At 46.1% G+C, this 26,208-nt stretch overlaps 1 protein-coding gene across 6 annotated transcripts in view; it reads right to left on the bottom strand.

Moving 5' to 3' along the window:
• Window positions 1–21,388: 21,388 nt before the first annotated feature.
• The window catches only part of MET18 (ARM repeat superfamily protein), a 172,247-nt gene continuing 167,427 nt past the window's right edge, over window positions 21,389–26,208 (bottom strand). For 4 of the 6 annotated variants that reach the window (XM_087688781.1, XM_087688780.1, XM_087688779.1 and 1 more), the window contains 5 exons: window positions 25,936–26,012; window positions 22,322–22,402; window positions 22,157–22,236; window positions 21,934–22,075; window positions 21,389–21,829 (listed from right to left, as the gene is read on the bottom strand). In XM_087688781.1, coding sequence (XP_087544907.1) covers window positions 22,057–22,075; window positions 22,157–22,236; window positions 22,322–22,402; window positions 25,936–26,012 — 257 coding nt within the window. In that variant the 3' untranslated portion in view covers window positions 21,389–21,829; window positions 21,934–22,056. Of the gene's footprint in view, window positions 21,855–21,933; window positions 22,076–22,156; window positions 22,237–22,321; window positions 22,403–25,935; window positions 26,013–26,208 lie in introns of those variants that run through there. The other 2 variants (XM_087688778.1, XM_087688782.1) reach the window with 2 other exon arrangements.

Below are 26,208 nucleotides of genomic sequence, written 5' to 3'. Positions count from 1 at the left end.
ATACATTTTTGTATATTAATTATAAATATGGAATACATGAGTCATGACATGAAAAAGTTAAGTAAATATGCAATAAATATGTGAACATTGACACTTTAATACTTTAAGGATTATACATAAACACATGTAAACATATAAAAACATTCTAAACATTCATAATCTTTATACCACATAAATATTAATGTCCATATATTTATATTATAATATTATTTATTAAATTAATATAAAATACATATATACAACTTCCCATAAAAAATCATAACATTAAAATTTAAAGTATATGTTTAAAGTAATGATTAAAAAAGCTAATGAATTAACCTTGCCTGCTAATTAGGGACAACATAGTGCAAATAACATCAAACAACAACCATACCATGAATTAACATTGCTAAAGATAGAATGTTAGCCCATTGAAAGAAGTTCATATATATTTAATCACTATTTTCTAAGCCAATATTTCATATATAGGACACCTGACTAACAAGTAATTAAGGATTACCTCTCACTCTCATATTGGAAAAGTAATCCAATCTTATTTGCACACGCTTTGGTTTATGTTTTTAAGTATCCATATGTAAAGAATAAAACTTAGCTCATTGAAAGATTCTCATAACCATCCCCTCAATGAATGAGATACCCTTGAGGTTATCCCATAGAAGAGTTCTTCACCCAAGAAGGATGCACTCCCCAAGAGACTTATCCAGAAAAGAGAAAAGTGAGAAATGAGATCGATGTCCTGTATATATACTGGAATTTCTAGGATTTTAGACATGCGGAGTTGCCTGCATAGCCCAATGAGCTTGTTGGGCTACTTAAATACCCTAGTGGGCCCATAGGGAAATTTAAAAAATCCCTACAAATTGACAAACATAACAAGTTTCATTTGGTTAACATTATTTTTAACCTTGTTAATGTAAAATCATAGAGTTAATGATGTGTTATTATTACAATCACAAAAACATAACCACATCATTGCAATCCTTGTTTGTGAGTAGAAACACCTCGAAACAATTCTAATTTACGGTTAAGGTATTTAGGATGGTATCAATTGTGGAGAATATTATTGTATAGTAATGTTTGTATGAATTTAAAATGTGTTTTTGAGCATTAATAAGAATGGATGAATTGAGTGGCTTGACTTCAAACACATAAATCATGCACAACCTATTTTGTTTTCGAAGTACCCTTTTGGCCTAAGTAACTAATTAAATAGAACATTTCAAATTCAACATCACTTTTTAAAGTTATGTTTGTCCTTGATATTTCTAAAGTAATTTTGTGTGTGTGATAATCAATACTACGGTTATATTAGTGTGTAAAAGATATCCCTAAAATAATGCCAAAATTTTACAAGGATGCTACTAAAAACTTAACATCTTTCACAACATAAGCTCATGGTAATTTCCAAACCCTTTATTTTCTATTTTCCACTATAATCAATTCCTTGAAATACTAATTTTACTTTATATAATGAAAATATTCTTTCCACATGAAACTTTCTTACCAATTATTCAAACATGAAAACATGTGAACTTCCATTGTCATACAAAATACTAACATTTAAATCTTTGATGGAGCCTTTTTATGAAAACTAGAATAAATATAGAGATAGAGGTACTAGAGGATGCCTTATCTTTAGTAGCTACCTCTTGTTAGAAAGAATCTTGCATCCACTTAGTCGCATAATTTGGTAGCTCTTCAATGTGATGAAGTTTGACAATTGATGCTTGTAATTGGAAACTTAACATGATATTCAACACATATATAACTAGGCTTACTACGATGATAACAAGGGATGCAAAAGTATTGCATTGCACATTAAGATTGTTATTTTGAGTTTATCACTAGCTTTAGAAATCTATCATTGAGCTTCAATTTTAGGTGTTAGAATAGGCAAACATGAAGCTTGAAATGTACCAATGTGAAACAAATCAAAAGATCTTTTGAAATCTCAATTGTTACTTATGGTCTAGTTATGCTTCCCTCTATTGTTATGGCTGAGATAAGCATTGGTTCCGTTTTAGCATTTGGGCATAGAAGATGGCTTCATAAAGTATACATGACTGAAGGGTATTGAGTTTTTCTTTGGGAAAGAGTTCACACCCTAATTGATATTAGAGAGTGAATCTTAGACCACAAACCAAAGGGAAATAGCTTGAACTAGCACACAAGAGGTTGTTCCTTGATGATGGTGATAATGATGTTTCTCATGCATGTGAGGAAGCCATAGCTAGAAACAACCACTCCAATCAAACCTTTGCTCTAATATCACTATTCAATCTTCTACTACAAACAAGTAATAAGTTGACTAAAATTGAATAGCACAAAGAGGAATTGAGATGAGTACAAGAGAAATTGAGAAGATAAAAGATAATAGAGCTCAGAGCTCAGAGCATGACATAACATTGAGTACAATCTCCTCCAACGCATGAGTGACCATTGGCCTGATGCATAGATTTAGTGTATTCCACAATCTTTTGTGTTCAAAATAGGACATTTCATCCACTCTATGCATTTTTAAGTGAATTATCATACCTTTCTTAATAATTTCCTAATATCTAGAACAAATCCTAATATATGTAAATCATATCTTGGTTTACAAAATGGATATCTAGCCATAAGGCTACCAAATAAAGCTTTTAAAAATAGAGAAATATTCTTGTGTATAAGTGGATCCATAAAATACATTGCATGATGTGAATGGCATCCCAATTACCATTCATGCAACAAAGCACTCTCTTGGTAAATATAAAGATCATGAAGTCTTTGTCTTTGTAACTACTGGTGAATTATGAGCTATTCATCAAAGACATGAAATATATTAAATTATCAACAATCTACCTCATCACTATTATGTGGCAAATGCTTTGAATAAATATCCATAATAAATGCCAATTACATTAACAGGGGATATAAGATGTAAGAAGCCTTAGATTTCATCATCATTCAAGAATAATCAAAACAATCTCTTTCTCTCTCTACTTTTTGCAAGTTTCATGGCTTCTCTCCTTTCTCTGAATCTAGTCTCTCAATCTCCTCTTTTCTCCCTTTTGTACTCCTCTCTAGTCCCCTTCATGAAAATTGGTATCGGAGCATAGGTCTCTGGTTCCACTTTATTTACACTCAAGGAGATGGCTATATAAATCATGTATATCACGTGCATTCATGGCATATATTATATATTCCCATGTAACTTATTAGCAATATTTTCTTGACCCTTCTATGACTCTTTACCATAATTTATAAATCCCTTACTATAAGTTTATTTCTTTCATTAAAAATATTTTAAAATCTCCATCTAATATATTAAAAACACTAGTTCACAAGCTAGATCTTAAGGGTTCATACAAGAATTTTAGTAGTCTTAGTGATGATTTTTATTCACAAGCTAGATCTCAAGTGCTATCAAAGGGTATGCAAGTCCACTACTGCATTATAATAGGTGAGTTGGATGCATAAACATTCTTATTCTACAACTTGATGTAACTGAATGAAAAGAGTGGATGCCTATTAAGGCCTATCAATAAACAAACCACATAAGCTATATATAAGAGATGGCACAAACCTCAAAGTATTTGCAAAAGGAGTTGCTTATAATGACTCAAATGGACCTTCGAGCAAAGATCTAAACGACAACAAAAATCCAAAATCTAGTGTTTGCATCAAAATTTCCACCATCTTACTCGTCCAAGCTTGCATGAGATGCTATTTAGCACCAAGTAGATGTGGCTTGTCTAGTCCTTGTCTTCCTTGAGGTTGAACAAAGAGATGGTTGTCTCAATATTTGACCTATTATGCTACTTAATACTTGTATGCTAGAATATTCTACATATGCAATACACATGCTATTGCTAATGTACATCAATCCTTATTGCCTCCCCAATTCTTGGTAGCCTTGAATATCCCTACTTATATGCTAATCACCCCATCATCCATTACAGTGCTTCCTATACATGTTCTACTCACAATCACCAATATGCTCTTCTATATCTATTGTGTTGTGGAATCCATAAATCTTTCATAACAATTTTTTGGCACAAAAACCTTACGTTTCAGCTACAGTAGCCTTCTTGAGCCCCTTCATTGTACCCGCATCTTTGATTGCTACCAACAATTATGGTGTTCTCATTGACGATGATACAAGAGGTGTTGAAACCCACAATTTAATATTTGCATCTCAACCCTTAATGTGAATACACATGCACTCCTTTCAAGAAACCCTTGTTTGATCAACATGGATGCCTTTAGGATTAACTCATTCTAAGGTGTCCACCAGTATTTCACAAAAATTTTCCACAAGGGGAACTATGGCTATAGAGGTTGTAATCAACAATTAAATGCAACAAGCTTTTCAAATAAGTCCAATATAACAACCCTCAAAGATATCAAAGAAAATAGAGCCTTGTGTGAGAGAGAAATAGATAATCACAACATCCTTTGCAAATTTGCTACATCTGATGGAAGATCCAAAGAAGGGAGATGAATCTCACCTCTTTAGGGACCAAGAACTACAATGTAGTACTAAGTGTCATACCATATTTCTTAGCTTTTGAGATTATGTTTGCACCTCTCATCATAGCATCATACATCAAGTGATTGCTCCAAAGGCCACAAGCACATCTTGGTACTCTAATATAAAGATGCATTCGCATTCATATGCATCAAGTGTTTTCTAATCCTCACCACCTCCCTTACAATCCAAGGTAGCACCTAGGGTGATGGACCTACGCTCTTACCTTAACAACCCTATCCATTCAAAATGTTTCTCAACAATTTTCATATCAATACCCAAGCCAAATCAAGAAGCAATCTTATTGAAGGAATATGTGTCAACAAGTTTGCAACTTAATAGTAGAATGTGGGTTTGAAATTCTTGCTACAATACTTACATGCTTGGAGAAGCTAAAGGGAAAGTCATCAATAAGTGGCTATATCTAATAAGAAGATTCAAGATGAAGACTAACAAACAACCAAAGTGCAATAAGAGGTACAACCAAAAATCGAAACAAGAAATGAGGCAAATAAGTAAGATATGTGGCACACTATCTTTTTCATGATTAATGAATCTATATTGCAAAAGAAAACATTCCATGCACATCTTAGAGGCCTTGGAGATGACCTGCATGAAGAAACACACAAGGAACTTGATTATGAAAACCCCCAAGGATCTTCAATGTTGAATATGCTAGAGACCAAATTAAGGCTAATAGTGAAACAAAAAGGGTTGAGATGGACAATACCATGAAAAGTCACCAAACAAGAAACTTTGGAACATGGAACATCAAATTGATGTATCAAGGCAATGTAAATGTTTCCTAACTTCATGCTTCCTAACTCCATTTGATGCATTCCCTATTTTTAATAAATATGACTATTCTCTAACATAATGAACAAGGGAATATTTTGCTCCGAACATTTCTTGAGTAGCTTTGCCATATTGCATTTGTTTCAATTTCTGCATTGATCAACTACAAGCCCCTCTCTTTGAGCCTACATTTGAGGTGCTTAATGCTAATAGGAGCCAAATACTTAGATTTATGAACTCTTGCTCACATGTTCCCAAGAGGCGAGTCCCAACAACTTTGCAACTTCTAGTTTTAATGGACCAAAACAAGGTCAATTTTATAAGTTGGAAAGATGATCTTGCAAATTTTCAATCTCACATAACATGCAAAGTGGTTGATTTCAAAAGACAACCCTTCTTATTTGCTATAGTACTTAACCAACTTTGCTCAAGTTGTTAGCCCTATCTTATACAAGTACTTATGGCTCAACTAAGGAGCCATTGATTAAACCAAAAGCCAATGCTTTTTTTTCCTAAAAACCAAGGTTTGCTCTTGTGTTGACAAACCCATATCTAATCATCACCCGGTTTAAAGTGATCTCGATTGATCTCATCAAAGGCTTTCTACACATCAAGTTGTGGCATGACTGATGTTTTACCAAAGACTAAGGTCAATTTAGATGTCATGATCACATTCATGACATTATTCAAGATAGTTTTCACTTTTAAGAAGCCATATTGTGGAAGATTAATGCACCTCTACATATATAAACAAACCTTCTTGCTAAGGCTTTCGAGAATATCTTGTAAAATATCCCAATCATCGAATCAACCTTCATTCATTTAGTTGTGTGCAATGCTCTTACTTTGAAATTAGAAAGATAATATTTGCAGTCCAAGAAGTAGGTGACACTTCCTTGATCAAGTTGTCATGAAACAAAGACAAGAAACTATGCTTTAGCTTGGGATAGGAGTGCAACATCATTTCCATAAAGACCCCATCAAACCCAAGAGCCTTACCAAACCTTCTCTAGCTACTCCAACTCTTACACGATAATTATTTTCTTCATCAAAGATCACCTCTTTTTGAAAAGCATCAAAAGCTTCTAGTCCATTAACTAACTCACATCCTATTGTTGCTGAGTTACAATAGCTACTCCAACTCTTACACGATAATTATTTTCTTCATCAAAGATCACCTCTTTTTGAAAAGCATCAAAAGCTTCTAGTCCATTAACTAACTCACATCCTATTGTTGCTGAGTTACAAAACTCTCCCTAATCCTCTTCTTTGTGAGTACTCATATGGACTCTACCAAGCTACATTGTGGGTCTTTAATGAGCTAGGCCTATTGCAAGTCATACAACTTGCTTTCATCCAAAAGCCTTGTTTTTGCAACTACACATTAGCGCTTCACTCCAACCCATTTTAATTCATTTTGCTCTTTATCAAAGAGGCAATTACCCTACAACTTGATGCCTTGTACAAAGGAAACGAGCCTTCCCCAAGCATTGGGATGCGCTTATAATAAGTCTAGGTCTAAGACATTCATTGCTCCCTCAATCATGTAATTAAAAGTAGTTTACTTGACATGCCTTGCATGTGCAATTAGCCATTTGTGCATGCCTATGTATCTGCAGACCTCAAAAGAGCAAAGCATTAGAACAAGGATAGGATGAAGTAGAATGAGGTTATCATCAATCTCCATAGATCACAAGAGGAAGTGCCCCCCATTTTGTGTGACGTACCAACAATCTAGTATTACCCAATAATGTAGGTGGCTCAATGAACTAAAGGTTAGTAGGCCACCAATTGGAGGCAAGTAGTGCTTTAACTCCACTAACTCCAAGTAATTCTCTAAGTTTATTCAAGCATCTAGCTCATCCCCATGAGGCCTAGCCGCTTGTGTAGTGGCAACATCTTCTGGCATCATTTTAGCATCCCCACCCATCAACCCTCTATTGACATTTCATATCTCTAAGGTTTTTGCCATAAAATGTAGTTTACGCTCTTTGAATGAAGACATCAAATTTGCCCTAAGCTATTCAATTCCAAAAAAGACTTCCTTTGGCCCCACCATTGATGCTCTTCAGGTTTAAGGATGCAAGTTTAAGACTCTCCTAGAAACTCATCAAAAGAGAGAAGCAAGTAAGAAATCGTTTTGAAACTGCTTTCTGCAAAGCAGCTTGATCTGTAGCCCATGAAAATTAAGTTGGAATGGCTTCATCTTCCTCTTTTGCTAATAAGCGTTCTCTATAGTAATGGCCTTAAAGGCTGCAATGAAAACACACACCAACAAACTTGCTCCAACTTAGCTTGAAATGGACGACTCCACATAGGGAGCATTGATGTCCAGACACTTGGGCTTCTCCACAGTGATGTCCCACAATAAATAGAATGTAAATTATTTTGCTTCATAGGCTCTTTTTTTTTGCAAATAAGGTGTAGCTAATTATATTACTTTTAAAAAAACCGGAATACAAAGAAGTGCTCATACTCAACAAACCAAGCTGGAGCTGGTGAAAGTCAGATACATCATATATACAAGCCTCTCAAGGCAGTCTAGGGGGATAGGGGCAAGAAGCCATGGGGGGGGGGGGGGGGGGGGGGTTGTATCACCATCTGGGGATGCTTGCCTGCATCACGAAGAACAGGTCCTAGCTGCCCCAAGTGCGCATGAAATGACCTCGGAGCTCCTGACGAGCCCTGGACTCACCTTGCACTTGATCCTTCCGGCTTCGAAGGGAGTGGATGATGGAGGTCCAGAGCTCCGCTAGGGTCGCCTATACTGAAAGTCTCTCTCCGCCGAAAGCCACCTGACACCGCGCCTTCCAGATATGCCAACCAGTAAGACTCCCTATGATTTCCCATACCTCAGAGCAGTCTGTTGTTGGCTCCAGTACCTGGCGGATGGGTAGAGCCTCTAAACCCACCACTGTGCACGACCCTGCCTCGATCATGAATATCGTGTCCTGCATCCCGGCTGCATACAGAAGGTGACGGCCTTGCCTAACTGCCTGCCAACAAAAAACACCCCCAAGAGATACATCCAAGCCTGGGTGCTATGTGGCGTAAGATGCGGCATACTTGTCTCCACACGAGTTGTGCCGCCTCACACGACCAAAGGCAGTGCCTTGGGGTTTCCATCGACTGCTATGTGCAGCACTTACAAACTCCCTCCTACATTTGGGCAAGCCAGCTTCCCACCGCCAAGCCTCCATGTGCCACCAGCCATAAAAAATATGATACCCTCCTCGGCCTCCAACTGTCCCATAGGCTTGCTTCAGCACCTCCTCGTCCGCCATCCTGTACACCTCCCGCCATGTCCTGATGGTACGAGCGGGGCCAGCCTCCCAACCAACCCACTGGATGTGGGGGCGCTCGCCAATCTGTGCCCCTTTCCGATCCCTGACATGGGGGTTCCAAATCACCGGTTGATGGTCTATCTCCTCCTGGTAGCCTGGCGGGCTCTGGATAAGGACCTTACGAAGGCCCTGCCACACATAGAGCAAGCTGCGTAGGAAGGGTGATCTTGGGGGGGGGGGATCTGGGCTGACATGAAGATCCATCTCAGGGACGGCCTCCACTCACCGCCAAGCCTTGGTCTACAATCTTGAAGACCCTCCTGCAATAGGACCTTCTAGGTTTGCCCTCCCGGTGTGAGGCCGCGCACAACTAGCTTGCCCAGAAGGGCCGCGCACAACTAGCTTGGTCTACAATCTTGAAGACCCTCTTGCAATAGGACCTTCCAGGTTTGCCCTCCCGGTGTGAGGCCGCGCACAACTAGCTTGCCCAGAAGGGCCATACTCTAATACTCTGGGTCTATGATCCTAAGCCCTCCCTCTGACCGATGTCGTATAATGGTCGCCCATGCCACCTTGGCCCTGGAATCCTTGGAGCCGTCTGACCCGGACCAAAGGAAATTCCACACTAGGCGGCGAAGCTGCGTTACGCAGGAGGAGAAGCACCAATACAAGGCAATGTACAAGGCCGTTACTAGGACCTGGTTAACTACCAGGGCTTCACCGGCTAGTGAGAGGCGAGCCGTGCTCCAGTAGGTCAGCTTCCCTTGAATAGAATCGAGGACTGGAAGAAACTGCTGGGCGGGAGTGATGTCGAGTCCCACCTGGAACCCTAGGTATTGGACGGTCTGTCCTCTGCTCACCCATCTAAATCCCAGGTGGATGCCCCACTTCGTGCTAAAGTCCGGGTCTGTGAGGAAACCAACCAGCTTTCGCCAGTTCATTTTTGCTCCCGCTGCAGAACAGAACATCTTAGGAGCCAATCTCACTCTTTCCAGCATCAACTCGTCATCCTCTATGTAAAGCGTTGTATCATCTACATACTCTGAGTCTAACAACTCGGTCTCCTCTCTTACTGGAAGTCGAAGGCCACGTAAACCGCTCACACGTGACCTGAGGAAGTGAGACATCGCCTCTACAAAGAGAAGGAACAGGTACTGGGCCAAGAGGCAGCCCTGTTGGACCGATCTCTCCAGCCGAAACTCCTCCCCTCGCCTCCCTCCTATGAGAACCCTGCTGATAGCCAATTTGTAAAGTGCGAAGACCCCGGAAATCCAAGCCTGGGGGAAACCCAACCTCACCATGGTGCCCTCTAGGAAATCCTAGTCCACCTTGTCATAGGCTCTCTCAAAATCCAAGAGTAGTACTGCCAGTCTCTGCTCACTGTATTGGGCCTACTCTGTCGCCTTAAAGAAGGTAAATACATTGTCCAGGATGCTCCTATCCTTGACAAAGCCTGCCTGTGTGTCATGGATGATGTCTGGAAGCAAGGGGCATAGTCGCTTATCAATCATCTTTGAAGTGCCTTATAGGCCACTGACAGTAAGGTGATCAGTCTCCACTGGGAAAGCTCCAATCGATCTCCCCCTTTGGGGAGAAGACTGATAAGGCCTGCAGATAAACTTCCTCGCATCTGTCTTGAAGTGAAAATCTCCTAAAAGGCCAACAGTAGGGGGTCCTTCACCACTTCCCAAAAGGTAGTGAAGAAAGCCTTAGAGAGGCCATCCTCTCCCGGGCATTTCTGCCTGTCCTGTTTATGGAAAGCCTCCTCTAGTTCCTTCTCTGTGAAGGGGGCTAGGAGGAAGCGTTCCATCTCCTCTGTGACAAGGGACGGGATATTATCCCAGACCTGCTATCTACATCGCTGTCCTCTAGCTGAGGTTGTCTCCTACTGGAAGTGGCGACGATAGTAGTCGGTGGCAATCTCCATCACCTTGTCTGGGCTAGAACGGGTCCTTCCATACTAATCTCTGAGGCTGCATATCTGCTCTCCTGAGATGCAAGGCTAGTGCACCTGAAATAACTCACTGCACATCGTGTCCCCCTTTTGCGCCCAGAAAGCTGCTCAGGTGCGGAAAGAGAACTCAGAGCGCCTGTCCTCTAGGCCAACAATGGCTGCTCGCGCACGCACCTCCTGTACGTGGAGAGTGGGATCCCCTGGTGCCACCTGTAATAATCTTTGCGTGGCTGCAAGGTCCCGCCGGAGTCCTCTCTCCTCCTCCCAGCTCTGGTGTCTCGCCTGTATGGCTGCCTCTTGGCAAATCCTGCTCGACCCAACTAGGGCCTCTACGACCTCCTCTGTGATCTGGCCCCTCCTGCCCCACTCTCTAGTCCAAATCTGCTCTATCTGTCTCGTCACCTCCTCCCTCCTGTAGATCGAGTCAGGGATCCGACAAGAACGTGAATCTAGGGCAGATGCTGGGGGATCTAGTGTCAGGAGAACCGGGCAATGATCGGGGACAACGTGGTGCCCACCAACTGCCCAATCTAGCCTCCCCGAGAGCCTCCCCACTCTCCTAGCTAAAACCTGTCCAACCGCTCCAACAGGGCTCCACCTAGCCATCTGTATCCCCAAGAGAAATCCAGCGACCTCTCCCTCCTATGGAAGGCAGGGTCTCTCTAGGCATCGCGTGCTCCTACTTCCAGTAGAAACACCTCCCATGCCTCTTGCTTCTCCCCGGCCATGCCCTGGTAGTTTCTCCCTCTGCCCTGCTGGTCTTCCAAAGCCTCCAGGTTGTTGAAGTCTCCTCCAACAATCCAGGAGCACCTTTGGGAGTCCTTCCACGATTTCCACCCAGAACCTATTGCGTACCCTAACCTCCGTAGGGGCATAGATATTAAGGACTCCAAGGCACGAGTCCCCAATATCCAATCTGATCCATAGCACCCTCCCTGCCACTATCGTCCCGTGGTCTCGAACACAAGCGGTAAGACTTGGACCAATAGAGGTGCACACACCTCCACTCCTACCGTGCGCACCTATGGTGTGCTCCCAGTAAGTGCGAGCTGCCTGGGAGTACCTTTCCTACCTGCTCGGCCTAGGTGAGGGTGAGCTTGTGCTCCTGTAGAAGTAAGATGTCGATCTATCCAGCTAGGGCAGGCTGCAGCTCCTCTCGAACAATCAATTTCATGGAACCACGTGCCCCACTGTAGTGGAGGCTATTCACATTCCAGGATGCAAACTGTAAGCTCGTAGGGAAACCTGTGACTCACTCAATAGGCATCTGTTCCGAGGCTGTTGATGACAAGGAGGAGCTATGAGGCATACAGGTGCACTTTGCCGCCGGTCTGGACGGCGAGCTCCATTCCCCCATGGTGGCCCTCAGTCGGACCATAGGGGTGATAGAAGTTCCAAGTGGTACTATCAATGCATCTATCAACCATGAGGACAGTTGAGACTCTGTGCACTGGTAGAAACGGGCCGCCTGTGCCAAGGGCCACTCGATCACATCCCTCAGAGCCCTCCATTGTGGAGGGGCTTGAAAGATAATGCTCAAGCAAGGGACCTCGGCACCAGTCCACCAATTAATGTCCATCATACAACTAGGCCACTGCTCTGCAAACAATGCTAGTGCTTCTTCTCCCATCCACTCGGAGGTATGGTCCGCCACCTGACTCTTCAATTCTTCCTCTATCTATGCCGTCGTCCACTCCACTGAGTGAGAGCACTGAAGAAAAAAAGTGTAGTTTGGTCCATCCGGTGGTGCTAGAACATGGACCTTGCCCCTCCTTGACTTATGAACCACGAAGATCCCCACCTCTAGAGGTAGTGGGAACTCTCCGCACTCCGCAACTCTCAAGTAAGACCATGGGCCATTGCAGAAAAACTCCTATGGCAACAGGTGTGCCTGTCTCGGGAACGTGACAGGCAGCAGGGGTGGATGAGTTGGTAGCTGTATGGGAAGGGGAGGACTGCTGGTGCGAAGAGGATGTAGGCGTGTGTGGCTCAGCACCTCCCATGGGCGGAGGGGGGGTGGGTCTGGGGGGAATCGCCTGAACCAGGTGCGGATCAGGGGGGGGTCCTCGGTACGGGAGGTGGTGGGGGGGAGGACGATCGAGGGATGGACGGAAGTACATGGCAGGTGTTTTGGGGGGGGGGGGGGGGGGAGAGCTAGTGGTCCTGGAAGTGAGAGGGGCTGTGGGCCAGGGTCAGTGGCCGGGGGAGGGGCATGGGATGTGGAGGGCGGTGGGTGTGGGGCCTGTGGGGACTCAGGAGAGGTAGTCTATGGTGCGGGTGGTGGATGTGGGGGGCTGTGGTCCTGCCGGGTGGGGCGGGTAGGGGGGGGGGGGGGGGGGGGGGGCTGTGGAGTGCTCTGTCAAGGGGGCGTCACACGCCCTCGTACTCCCTGTCGAGGCTAGGTTTGAGACGTTGGCTACACCCCCCCTGCCATCTCCCTCTCTGTCGTCTCTGGACCCGTGTAAAGCCATCAATCAACATCCACCTCCGGGCCTGTCGATGGAGCCACCTTGGCTCCTAAACGTGTGCAACCTGCTGCCTGATGCCCAAAGTTGTGGTAGCGCAGGCACTGCCTTGGCTGCCCCATCACAATGACTTGCTGCCTAAAGGACTGTCCGCCCGCCTCAATCTCTAGGAACTGTGGGGTATTCTTGACCTCTTTCACTGCCACCCGTACCTTTGGGACTCCTGCCGCTGTCACTACATCCGCGAAGGACACGGGAAGGATAGTGCCGAAGAGCCGACCAAAGTCTTCCACCAACTGGCGATACTCCATCGCCAGGCCATGGAAAAGAAGGGTGTCTGGGTGCCAAAGAAACCTGTTGTGGAGTGCAAACGCCTCCACAATAAATCCGTTGTACCAAGGGACCATGTATATGACCCCCTTCGTGGACGCATATGGTGAACTGGCGAGTAACTCGCGAGCTATGTCCACCGAACTGAGCCGGACCATGAAGATCCTTTGGCCCATTAGGGCCACCTCCACGATCTGCGCTGTGCCAATACGCAACGTGGAGTGAAGCCAGTCCCGAAGCTGGGCTGGGGAATGTCCTACTACCTGACCATAAATCGTTGTTTCCTTTAGCTCCAGCTCCTTAGCTCGGATGGCTAAGAGCTACTCCTCAGAGAGCACGACGCGCAGGGTGTTTGACTGGGGGGCACTCGTTGAGTGCGTCGGTGTCTGACCAGAGGTTTCCATTGCGTGTACCTTCTGTGAGGACTACCAATCACGTCGCGGTGCTACTTGAGGGGAGGGAAGTTGCTGCAGATCGAGGGAGCAACTTGGAGGGTAGGGGATTAATGGCGAGCCGCTTCTATTTTGACACACCGTGAATGGATTCGGGGTTGCGGACGGAGGCAGCACACTGAGAGGGGGGGGGGGGGGGACTTTGCGTAGGGCCGGGGCCAAGGGTGCGGGATAGGCATGAGTCAGGCGGAGGTGGGTGGGGGGCTATTGCATGGGGCAGGTGGGTGGCCATGCGGGGGGAGAGGGTAGAAGGCAGGGGGAGGGGAGTAGGGAGCCCACTGGTGAACATGCTGCCAGGCGGTGGAAGGACAGTACGTCGGTAGGGGCCCAGTGACGGACAGACGGAAGGGGGGGGAGGTGCAGAGGTGGCCAAGCGGTGGGAGAGTGGCACAGTGGCGGCCAGGGAGGGGGATGCGATGACGGTCAAAGAAGGGGGCAGGTGCTATGGCGGCAGGTGCTATGGCGGCAGGAGAGATAGGGGAGGTGCGATGGCGGCACGCAGCGACGTGACAGATTAAGCTTTTTAATCTTCTCACTTTGTAGGCAGAGTTAGTCCCGATAGTTTCGGCTATTTTATCGCTTCAATATTCTTTGCTTCATAGGCTTAGTTTTCATTTTTATTTCATTTTCCTTATCATAATTTAAACAGTTTTATAACAACTTCTAGATATCAAAATGTTTTAGACTTATGCAGACTTATGATGAGAAGTCATCACACATGTATTTCATACTTTGGTCCTCACAGACCATCCTCATTGTTGTTCTTTGTTCTTTATTATGTCTTCTCTCTCTCTCTATCAACATGAAAAGCAGTCGCCGCCCGGGGGGGGGGGGGGGGGGGGGGGGGGGGTGGGTGGGGGTTTTGGGTGGTTTAGTAGGGCTATAGCACTTTGGGGAAACAGTGCAATGGCATGGCCGGTGCAATCTTAACCTGCATGAGATGCTGACCATGCCTGTCTCTCTATTATCCCTCCAAAGCAAGCCCTGATAGCCCCTTCCGGAGTCGTCAATGATGCCACAAAAGCCCATGTGAACCAGTGCACAAGAACAGATGCTCGCGGCGAGTATAGGCTGCTAAGAATCCAATGGAACTTGATGATAGCGACGATCTCTTTTTTTTTGCAAGTAAAATGTGGCTGATTATATTATTTAAAAATAATAATTACAACGGCGTACTCATGCTCTACAGACAAGCTAGAGCTGATGAAAGTCACAAATACATCATGTATACAAGATTCTCAAGGCGGTCTGGGGGAATAGGTGCAAGAAGCCATGGAGGGGGGGGTGTATCGCCATCTGGGGTTGCTTGCCTGCATCATGAAAAACAGCTACTGGCTGCCCTAAGTGCGCATGACATCGGAGCTCCTGACAAGCCTTGGACTAGCCCTACACCTGATCCCATCGGCCACAGAGGGAGTGGATAATGGAGGTCCAGAGCTCTGCTAAGGTCACCTATATTGAAAGTCTCTCTCCGCGGAAAGCCTCCTGACAACCTGCCTTCCAGATATGCATACCAGTAAGACTCCCTATGATCTCCCATACCTCAGAGCGGTCTGCTGTGGGCTCCAGTACCAAGGTGACGACCCTGGCTGACCGCCTACCAACAGAAAGCTCCCCATAAGATACATCCAAGGCTGGGTGCTATACGGTGAAGGATGTGGCGTGCTCCTCTCCACACGGGCTGCGCCGCCCCACACGACCAAAGGCACTGCTTTGGGGTTTCCAAAGGCTGTTGTGTGCAATGTTTACAACCTCCCTCCTGCATCTGGGCAAGCCAGCTTCCCACCGCCAAGTCTCCATGTGCCACCAGCCATAAAAAATATGATACCCTCCTCCGCTCCAACTATCCCATAGGCGACGCCAGAAGGTCCGTTGGAAAGGCTCCGTGATGCTGTGCTCTGGCCAGTGCCTACGCTACATGCTGGCGCCCACTCCATATCCTCCTGCATCAGTACGTGTCTGCCAATCCTGGCAGTGTACTCCAGGAACCTCGGTGGCTTCTTGGCGACCGCAATGGCCAACCATAGCCACTCTCCCGGATCCAACTCCAGCTTATCAAGTGGCCTACCCTCCCAAATCCACAAGTGCCAGTCCCTGAGCTCTTGTCAAAAGACAAAAGGGTTCAGCCGCCATGTCTTCCCCTGAAGGCCAATCATTCGGATCCTCTTCCATGAAAGGACAGCTATCCCCTCATCCTGCTACCCTCTGTCAAGAGGCAAATGCCCCCCTCCTGTACTCTAAAGGTCCCGGGTGGAGCGCCGCCCACTCTACTTCCTACCTGCACGGGGATGCCTGCTGGTGAAAACCTAGCGGCCCATATCTCTCCGGGCTCTATCGGCTCACGTATCACGGGAGCACGCCACTCTTGAGATATTGCTGCATCTATCTCCCTTCTCCTCAACTCCACTCCTCTGGCATCCTGATACTTACTGCAACACCTCCTCGTCCACCATCCTGTACACCTCCCGCCATGTCCTAATGGTATGAGTCGGGCCAACCTCCCAACCCGTCCACTAGATGTGGGGGTGCTCACCAATCTGTGCCCCTTTTAGATCTCCAACCTAGGGATTCCAAATCACCGGATGAGGGCAACCTTAGGGGATTCTGGATTAGGGCCTTGCGGAAAACCTGCCACATGCGGAGTAAGTTGCGTAGGAAAGGTGATCTGGGGAAGGTGATTTGGGCTGACGTGGAGATACATCTCAGGGACGACCTCCACTCACTGCCAAGCCTCGGTCTAAAATCCTGAAGACCCTCCTGCAATAGAACCTTCCAAGTCTGTCCTCTTGGTGTGAGGCCGCGGACAACTAGCTTGCCCAAGAGGGCCATACTTTGATACTCTGGGTCTATGATCCCAAGCCCTCCCTCTGACCGATGCCGTATGATGGTCGCCCATGCCACCTTGGCCCTGGAATCCCTAGAGCTATCCGACCCGGACCAAAGGAAATTCCGCACTAGGCGGCGAGGCTGCACTACGCAAGATGAGGAGAAGCACCAACACGAGGCGATGTACCAAGCCGTCGCTAGGACTTTTGCCAGTTGATTTTCACTCCTGTTGCAGAACAAAACACCTCAAGAGCCAGCCTCACTCTCTCCAGCATTTACTCATCGTCCTCTATGTAGAGTGTTATATCATCTGCATACCCCGAGTCTAACAACTCAGTCTCCTCCCACTAGAAGTCAGAGGCGCTGTAATCTGCTCACACTTGACCTGAGGAAGTGAGACATCGCCTCTGCAAAGAGAAGGAACAGGTATGGGGCCATGGGGCAGCCCTGTGAGACTAATCTCTCCAGCCAAAACTCCTCCCCTCGCCTACCACCTATGAGAACCCTACTGGTGGCCGCTCTATAAAGTCCAACCTCACCATGGTGCCCTCTAGAAAATCCCAGTGCACCCTCTCATAAGGTTTCTCAAAATCCAAGAGAAGTACGGCTAGTCTTTGCCTACTCTGTCGCCTCAAAGAAGGTGAATACATTGTCTAGGATACTCCTATCTTGGACAAAGCCTGTCTGTGTGTCATGGATGATGTCTAGAAGCACGGGGTGTAGTCTCTTACCAATAATCTTTGTCAGTTCCTTATAGGCTACTAACAATAAGGTGATCGGTCTCCACTGGGAAAGCTCCAACCGGTCTTCCCCTTTAGGGAGAAGACTAATAAGGCCTGTCGAAAGACTCCCTGGCATCTCTCCTGAAGTGAAAATCTCCTGGAAGGCCATCAGTAGGGGGTCCTTCACTTTCCAATAGGTAGTGAAAAAGGCCTTAGAGAGACCATTCTCTCCCGGGCATTTTTGCCCGTCCTATGTATGTAAAGCCTCCTCTAGTTCCTTCTCTATGAAGGAGGCTAGGAGGGAGCGTCCCATCTCCTCTGTGATGAGGGATGGGATGTGATCCCGGATCTGTTGTCTAAATCGCTGTCCTCTAGCTGAAGCTGTCTCCTGCTGGAAAAGGCATTTGTAGTAGTCGGTGGCAATCTCCATCACCTTGTCTGGGCTAGAACGAGTCCTCCCATACTGATCTCGAAGGCTGCATATTTGCTCTCTTGAGGTGTGAGGCTAGTGCACCTGGAAAAACTTCCTGCACATTGTGTTCCCCTTCCGCGCCCAGAAAGCTGTTGAGGTCCGGAAAGAGAACTCCAAGCGCCTATCCTCTAGGCCAACAATGACTACTCACACACGCACCTCTTGTGCCTGGAGGGTGGGATCCCCTAGTGTCTCCTGTAATAATCTGTGCGTGGTTGCAAGGTCCCGCCGAAGTGCTCTCTCCTCCTCCCAGCACTCTTGCTTGGCCTATATGGCTGCCTCTAGGCAGATACTAATCGACTCGGCTAGGACCTCTATAATCTCCTTTGCGATCCGGTCTCTCTTTCCCTGCTCCATGGTCCAAATCTGCTCTATTTGTCTTGTCACCTCCTCCCTCCTATAGATTGAGTCAGGGATCCGACAGCAAGATCGTGTGTCTAGAATAGATGCTGAGGGATCAAGTGTCAGGAGAACCGGGCAATGATCGGACAACGTGCTGCCCGCCAACTGCCAATCTAGCCTCCACGAGAGCCTCCCCACTCTCCCACATAAAACCTGTCCAATTGCTCTAGCAGGACTCCACCTAGCTGCCTGTATCCCCAAGAGAAGTCCAATGACTTCTCCCTCATGTGGAAAGCCAGGGTCTCTCTAGGCATCGCGTGCTCCTATTGCCAGTAGAAAGATTTCCCAAGCCTCCTACTCCTCCCTAACCATGCCCTAATAGTTTCTACGTCTGCCCTTCTGGTCCTCCAAAGCCTCCAGGTTGTTGAAGTCTCCTTCAACGATCTAGGAGTCCATCCGCGATCTCCACCCAAAACCTGCAGTGTGCCCTAACCTCCGTAGGGACATAGACATTGAGGACTCCAAGGCACGAGTCCCCAATATCCAATCTAATCCATAGAACCCTCCCTACCACTATCGTTCCGTGGTCTTGTACATAGGTGGTGAGACTCGGGCCAATAAAGGTGCATACGTCTCCACTCCTGCCATGGGCACCTATGGCGTGCTCCCAGTAAGTGTGTGAGCTGCCTGGAAGTACCTTCCCTACCCACTGAGCCTAGGTGGGAGTGAGGTTGTGCTCCTATAGAAGTAAGATGTCGATCCGTCTGGCAAGGGCAGGTTGCAGCTCTTGCTAAACAATCAACTTCTTGGAACCACGTGCCCCGCTGTAGTTGACTATTCACATTCCAGTATGCAAGGTGTAAACTCATGGGGAAACCTGTGACTTGACTGAACAGGCATTTGTTCGGTATGGAGGCTGTTGATGAGGAGGAAAAACTATGGGGCATGCAAGTATGCTTTGCCACAGGTCTGGACGACGAACTCCAATCCCCCATGGTGGCCCTCGATTGGACCATAAGGGTGATAGATGCTCCAAGTGGTACTATCGATGCATCTATCAGCCATGCTGAGAGTTGTGACTCTGTACACTGGTAGAAACGGGCCGCCTGTGCCAGGGGCCACTCGATCACATCTCTCGGAGCTCTCCATTGTGGAGGGGCTCGAAAGAATAATGCTCAAGTGTGGGACCTCGGCACCAGCCCACCAATTAATGTCCACCATGCAACCAAGCCATTATTGTGCAAACAGTGCTAGTCCTTCTCCCATCCACTGGGAGGTGTGGTCCACCACCTGACACTTCAACTCCTCTATCTATGTCCTCGTCCAATCCCTTGAGTGAGAGGACTGAAAGAAAGAAGCATAGTTTGGTCCATCCGATGGTGCTAGTAGATGGACCTTGCCTCTCCTTGATTTACGAACCACGAAGATCCCTGCTTCTAGAGGTAGTGGAAACTCTCCGACTCCGCAACTCTCAGGTAGGACCATGGGCCACTGCAGAAGAACTCCTGTGGCAACAGCTGTGCCTGTCTCGCGAAAGTGTGACAGGCGGCAGGGGCAAATGAGCTAGTGGTTGTGTGGGAGGGGGAAGACTGCTGGTGCGAGGATGCAGGCGTGTGTGGTTCATCACCTCCTGTGGGAGGAGGGGGGTAGGTCCAGGGGCGATCAATTGAACCGGGTGCGTATCAGGGAAGGTGGTGGGGGGAAGAGAATTGAGGGATGGTGGGATGGACGGAGGTACGTGGCGGGTGTGGAGGGAGGCTCTAAGCTAGGGTCAATGGAGGGGGCGTGGGATGTGGGGGCTGTGGGGTCTCAGGTGAGGTGGTCTGTGGCGCAGGTGGTGGATGCGGGGGGCTGCAGTCCTGCCGAGTGGGGCGGGCAGGAAGGGGGGGCTACAAAGTGCTCTGCCGAGGGGGAGTCGCTCGCGTGCTATTGAGGCTATCTGAGGAGTTGGCTTCAGCCCCCCCTACCATCTCCCTCTATGTCATCTCTGGACCCGTGTGAAGCCGTCAGCGTCAACCTGCAGGCCTGTTGGCAAAGCCGCCTTGGCTCTGAAACACGTACAATCTGCTGCCGGATGCCCAAAGTCGTGGCATCGCAAGCACTGCCCTGGTTGCCCAATCACAATGACCTACTGCCTAAAGGAGTGACCTCCTGCCTCAATCTCTAGGAACTTTGGTATACTCTGTGTGTCTTTCACGGCCACTCGTACCTTTGGGACTCCTGGAGCTATCACTACATCCACGAAAGAGACAGAAAGAATTGTGTCGAAGAGCCATTCAAAGTCCTCCACTAGCTGGTGGTACTCTACCGCCAGTCCAGGGAAAAGTAAGGTGACTCGATATCTGAGAAATCTGTTATGGATCGCAAATGTCTCCACTTTGAAGCCGCTATACCATGGAACCATATAAATGACCCCCTTCATGGAGGCATAGGGTGCGCTCTCCACTAGCTCATGAGCTGCATCCGCAGGGGTGAGTCGAACCATGAAGATCCCTTGGCCCATGAGGACTGTTTCTATGATCTGCGTTGTGCCAATGCGCAATATGGAGTGGAGCTAGTCCCGCAGCTGGGCCCTCGATGGGGAGTGTCCAATGACTTGACCAAAGATCACTGTTTCTTTCAACACCAGCTCTATGGCACGAATGGCTAAGAGCTGTTCCTCTGAGAGGATGATGCGCAACGGGTTTGACTAGGGGGCACTCGTAGAATGCGCCGGCGTCTGAACAAAGGTTTCCATTGTGCGTCCCTGCTGAGAACCTGCCTATCACGCTGCTGTGCTACAGGGGGGAGTTGCTGCAGGGGGAGGGAGCAACTGGAACCGCGGAGGGGGGGGGGGGGTAGGGCAGACGCGCTTCTGGGCCGCGGCTGGGCAGGCGTCAGTAGGTGGAGGCGACGGGCAGGGGGGGCGGGGGGCGACGGCCACATGCAAGGATGATGGCAAGGGGACGGGGGCACAGGCGGGTGCAGATCAGGGGATGGGGGCACAGGCGGACTGATGGCCAGGGGGCGGGCAGGGCGGGGCGACGGGCCATAGGCGGGGAAGGGGGGGAGGGGGGTGGCACCAACAAAGGCGACGGGCAAGGGGGGGGCGTAAGGGAGCAGTCGGTAGGCGGGGGTAGCAGGTGACGCGACGGCAGGAGTTGGGATAGCAACAGTCAACCTTATTGCTTGCCTTATCATCATGTACCTGGGTGCAGCAGCTATCACCTTTCTATTTGCCATCATACTTCAGGACACTTATCAAACTGTGGTTAATTTGCAGTTTAGGCTGTGGTGTAATAAAAATACAGAGCCCAGCCATCTCCACAATTGCTGTCAAGATAGCTGTCACTATGAAACCAGCTGAATTTTTAGGCAAGATGGATGTTAAGATAGCTGTTTCTACAATTGTTGTCAAGATAGCTGTCAGTGAAACCAGCTGAATTTATAGGCAAAAAGGATGATATGCCAACACCTCATGCACAGACTACTGTTGCTTCATTTACCCTTACAGGACATGGGTAATTACAATGTGCATTTTCACAAACCTTTCAGCCGATAAAGAGTGATGCTTCTTGTTTACTTTGTGTGCAGTGCATCAGGCAGGTATTATAAATTACACTGGCCATCATAGACGTCTTCTGTACGTCTTATGGCACAGCAAGAGCAGCTTCATACTGCCTTAGTACAACCAAAACCTGCACAAAAGGAAAAATTGCAAAACTATTACTGGTGCAATTTGAGCATAAGATCTTACATGAACCTTGAAAAAAACAGAAACAAATCTAGTTGTTTCAATAACCTCTCCTAACTGTTCCGTCTTGACAAAATTCTGGTAAAGGTGGCTGTCAGATCCAGACGTTAGCACATAACAACACATTATCTGTGTATGCAGACTGATTGTCATCTCCTTGAGAATCATGATCTAGCGGGAGATTGCATCCCTGAAAAGATAATGAAGCATATAAGAACCATTCAAAATGCTTAAATGATATATCAGGTATGCCCCTGGCATAATCACTCACCAAGCTTGGCGGCAGCGAATGGCTTCCCTTCTCACTGATCGCTTGCGGTCATCCAAAGCACTTGTCAACAGCTTCAAGACCTTCATAAAACCCAAAATTGGTTTCTGGAGCCTATTTATGATAATCAGATTCACTCAGACAGTACATACACAGGTGTTGATATACCTGGGTTCGAAAAGGGAAAACACGGCTATATGGCAAAGCTACAACTGCACCAAGGCATAGCAGAGCAGTTTCTCGTACCATCTGTAAGATTATGAAATGAGACCAGCGAGCCAGTTGAACGAGAAATGTACAAACTACTATATTAATGTATCAAGAACGATAATGTACAAGTCATGAATAGAAGCCTTAAATTATTCCACAGACTGCACAGATTTGAGCAATAGGTTGTTAACTTCTAAAAATTTGACAGGCTCTTCATTGGGCATACAACCATCAAATTGATAACCAGGCAGACTGGTACTCATCAAAGATTTTAACAGACACAGATTCACAGCTCCACTAGACAGTTACATGCAAGCTGTAATTAATAGTCACTTAGGGCCAAGATCTACATAAACATATGCATTTTATGAAAGAGATGAAGTTTGATCCAGTAACAGATGTGCTGGGAACATCCCATACATAGATTGTCAATCCTTCGCAACCATAAAACATTGATGATTGAGTCATAGATATGTATAAAGTAATACAGACAAGTAACACTTCTGTATCATATATAAGATTTCATATCGAGCATAGAAACCTTTTTCATGATAATTGCAAAGTTGCATGCTACAAGGGGAATCTACTTCCATCAAGTTATCTTTATGAGGGGCACCCAAGCCCTTAGCCTCCCTTAAACTCAAAGCATGCGATGCACACATACATGCAACCACACACTTCTGAATACTAGCAGGACCTTGAGAGATGAAAACCCACTCTGAGCTCTTTATTATAATGTACAACACAGAAGACTCACAATGTGAAAGACCACCTGAAACTTCACACTATCCCATGAACATTGGATAACACAATCACAGCACTAGATGAGACTGATTAACCTGCTTTAGGTTGAAATGGTCAACTAAAGATGGTAGGAAATCCTTGTCAGTCCCAGATGTGCTGAGAGTGCCTAATATATATCGCACGTTAAAAATATAATCTATGGTCCTCAAGACATGGAGGTTTGAGGCCCCTTTGTAGCACATTCAGCATAGTGTTCATTTTCATTCATCCATCTTGAGTTCTACATTACAGTCTGTGTTTGTCATACACTTGGTGTTTCAATTTTTTTTCTCGAGCATTTCTTTACATGGTAACAATGCCAGGTTCTCACACCGATACCCAAGCCTTGATTTAAAAGCTTGGCACTGAAGGGAAGTGAGAACGCAAGAGAAGAATGTCTGAGTCCTCATCATCAATGCAGTCCCCCCTTGGAGCCTAATCCTTTGGCACCAATATCTCCCTTCATGGAGGCTCCAAGGGAATGGTATTGAGCATCCCGAACACAAACATCTTCTGACATCATTCCAAGTATCCCACCCAAAACTTTCTACCTACTTACAAAGATGAATATGTTGAAGTCATAAGGAGAGAGAGAAACTGAGTTAATGGACACACCTCTACACACAACTTGCACTTCTATCCCTTCAGCATGCCGCATACCATCCTGATGACCATATGCGACCTGGTCGAAGGTGCACAGCAGTCTGAGTATGATGCTGGCAAGGCTGCAAACTCCCAGCCTGAGGACACCCTGACAGGGGACATGCTATATCCAGTCCCTCGAAATCCATCCAGTTTGGTGAAAGGTAAAAAAGTTTATAATTTAGCAAGTCCGTCCTTATTTACTTCGATTGACATGCAAGCTTTTGGATTCCCATGCATCCCACCCATATCACAAACATGCTCCACTGCATACATTCATCTATGCATCTGCATATCCCACAATTCACCACACTAGAGAGTGTACAACCCTTAGACTTATCCTACCCTATTCCACAACCAGGTGGTGGGGCATATCCCCCACCAAGCACCTATGGGAACCTACACACAAGGGTTTCCCTCCCATGTCTATCAAGCCCCATAGTGTCACCCAATAGCCACACAATTTGCACACATGCAAATACCTAGAGGGCCACAGTCCTCTATCAAACAACTCCACCTACTGTTCGGGCAACGGCCACAAGTCACCAAGCATAGCCATATAGTACCCCATGCACAAAGTCCAGACTTGCCTTCCCACAACATCTCACTCATGTGACACCACACAATTCCTTCTATACATCTACATCTACCAATGATGCTTTTAGTGATAAGACTTGTTTTGGCAAGTGTAACTTTACTACTTGGTCAAATTTGATGCAGCATGTATTGGATTGACGTTAATTTGTTGCAAGTAAACTCTTCAATGACTGAAATTGTGGCTTCTTCCACAATCATTTCATGGCCCAAGAAACAACAAGGTCAACCCTACTTCAATAGCCAGGTGTGATTGGGGCTTATCACTATTGTTGATGCACTTTTTCCCTAACAATAACTTTTAAGGCCACTTAGACTAGTTTTCCATGTGCCTCAAGGTTAAGGACATTTGTGGGCCAAGCTCTTTGTCTACTTGGAATACCTTTCCCCATCTAGACTTGGATCGGCATGGCAGGACTATCAAATTGAGCCAAGTTCACTTTGGGCCATACACTAGCCGATGAGATGTGTCATTTGCTTATTAAGAAGCAGACACTGTTGATGGACAAGGGCAATTCTTTACGGGGTACCAAGAATGGAGATGTTTGGTGGGCATCTACAGTAATGGTGGACTAGCTTTACTAAAATCCCCCTGAAATGCAAAGCTTAGTCGGTGGTCTTCCTTTTGGTTCATGCCATTTTAGAAGAAATATTTCCACTAGTTCTTGCCTTTTCTATACTACGACTCCAAAGAATTATAAGCATTGGTTTTTGTTTTGCTTAATGGTCTCTTGTAGTTTCTCTCACCTCATATTTAGACTCTTGCTACTAAAGAAACCATGCATTGGAAAGATTGGGTTTTGGAAAATCCAAAAGTGAGAGTTTTATGCAGCCACATATTCTACTAAATTTTCAACTAGGGATGCGGTCATTATTGGCCTATTCAGAACATGATCTTTGATACTTGCTCCCGAGTAAACAGTCACTGCACTATCTGGAACATGTTCATCTTTGGTACTTGCTCTGGAGTGACTAGTCATAATGGCTGCTTGAGAAGTCACCTTCATTGGGAAGCTGAGGACCATAGAGTAAATGGAGCTTATTACCAGGGAACATCTCTTCTCTCTGGCATATAGTGGTCTCTTCAGTCTCTTTGTCTAACATATACTAGTCATGTGATTCTTGTACATTATACTCATTAACATTAATATAATTAACCATGACGATAGATAGATAGATAGATAGATAGATAGATGTGTGTGTGTGTGTGTGTGTGTGTGTAAAATGGAGGACGATAATTTTGTTCACATCAGCATAAATGTAGGAATATATTTTTGTTGTTCAACATGCAATGGGCTGTTTAAAAGGCTCCTATAGATCTGTAATCAGGCCCTGCCATACTGCCTTGTGCTGTTTTTCATTTGTAACCAAAGCAAATTTGAAATACAGACAAATTATATATCCAACCTTTCAAGCATAATAAATCAGGGGTACCATGAGCTATGCCAACACGCAATCTAACATCATGGATTGGCAGCCTGCAAAACTTTAATGCCTAGGAAAAACAAAATCAACTTAAAACCTTACCACTTATCCAACATAAAAACACATACCATGGAGAATGGGCAGCAAGTCAGGGCTAAAAGGCAGCTAATAATTCTTGGAAGGTGCTGAGAGCATAGGTCTTCAACTGCAAACAGCAACTGAAATGGATTAAACACTGACAGCATACAGTTATTTTCAATCACTTAATAAGGGGATATTAGGATGATTTCTCAAATAAGACAACCACTTGTTGAGTTACTCATGTTTCCAATTTCTTGTTTCCAAGAACAATGCACATGTAAGCAGCACAGAGGACTCATTGTCTATCTATTGCTATTGTG

The sequence above is a fragment of the Lygodium microphyllum genome, chromosome 11 (genome assembly GCF_053477565.2).
Source record: "Lygodium microphyllum isolate KBCC chromosome 11, Lygodium_microphyllum_v1.1.10, whole genome shotgun sequence".
Taxonomy (NCBI): domain Eukaryota; kingdom Viridiplantae; phylum Streptophyta; class Polypodiopsida; order Schizaeales; family Lygodiaceae; genus Lygodium; species Lygodium microphyllum.
The sequence above is the reverse complement of the archived record's forward strand: the minus strand, read 5'-3'. Positions and strand labels throughout refer to the sequence as shown.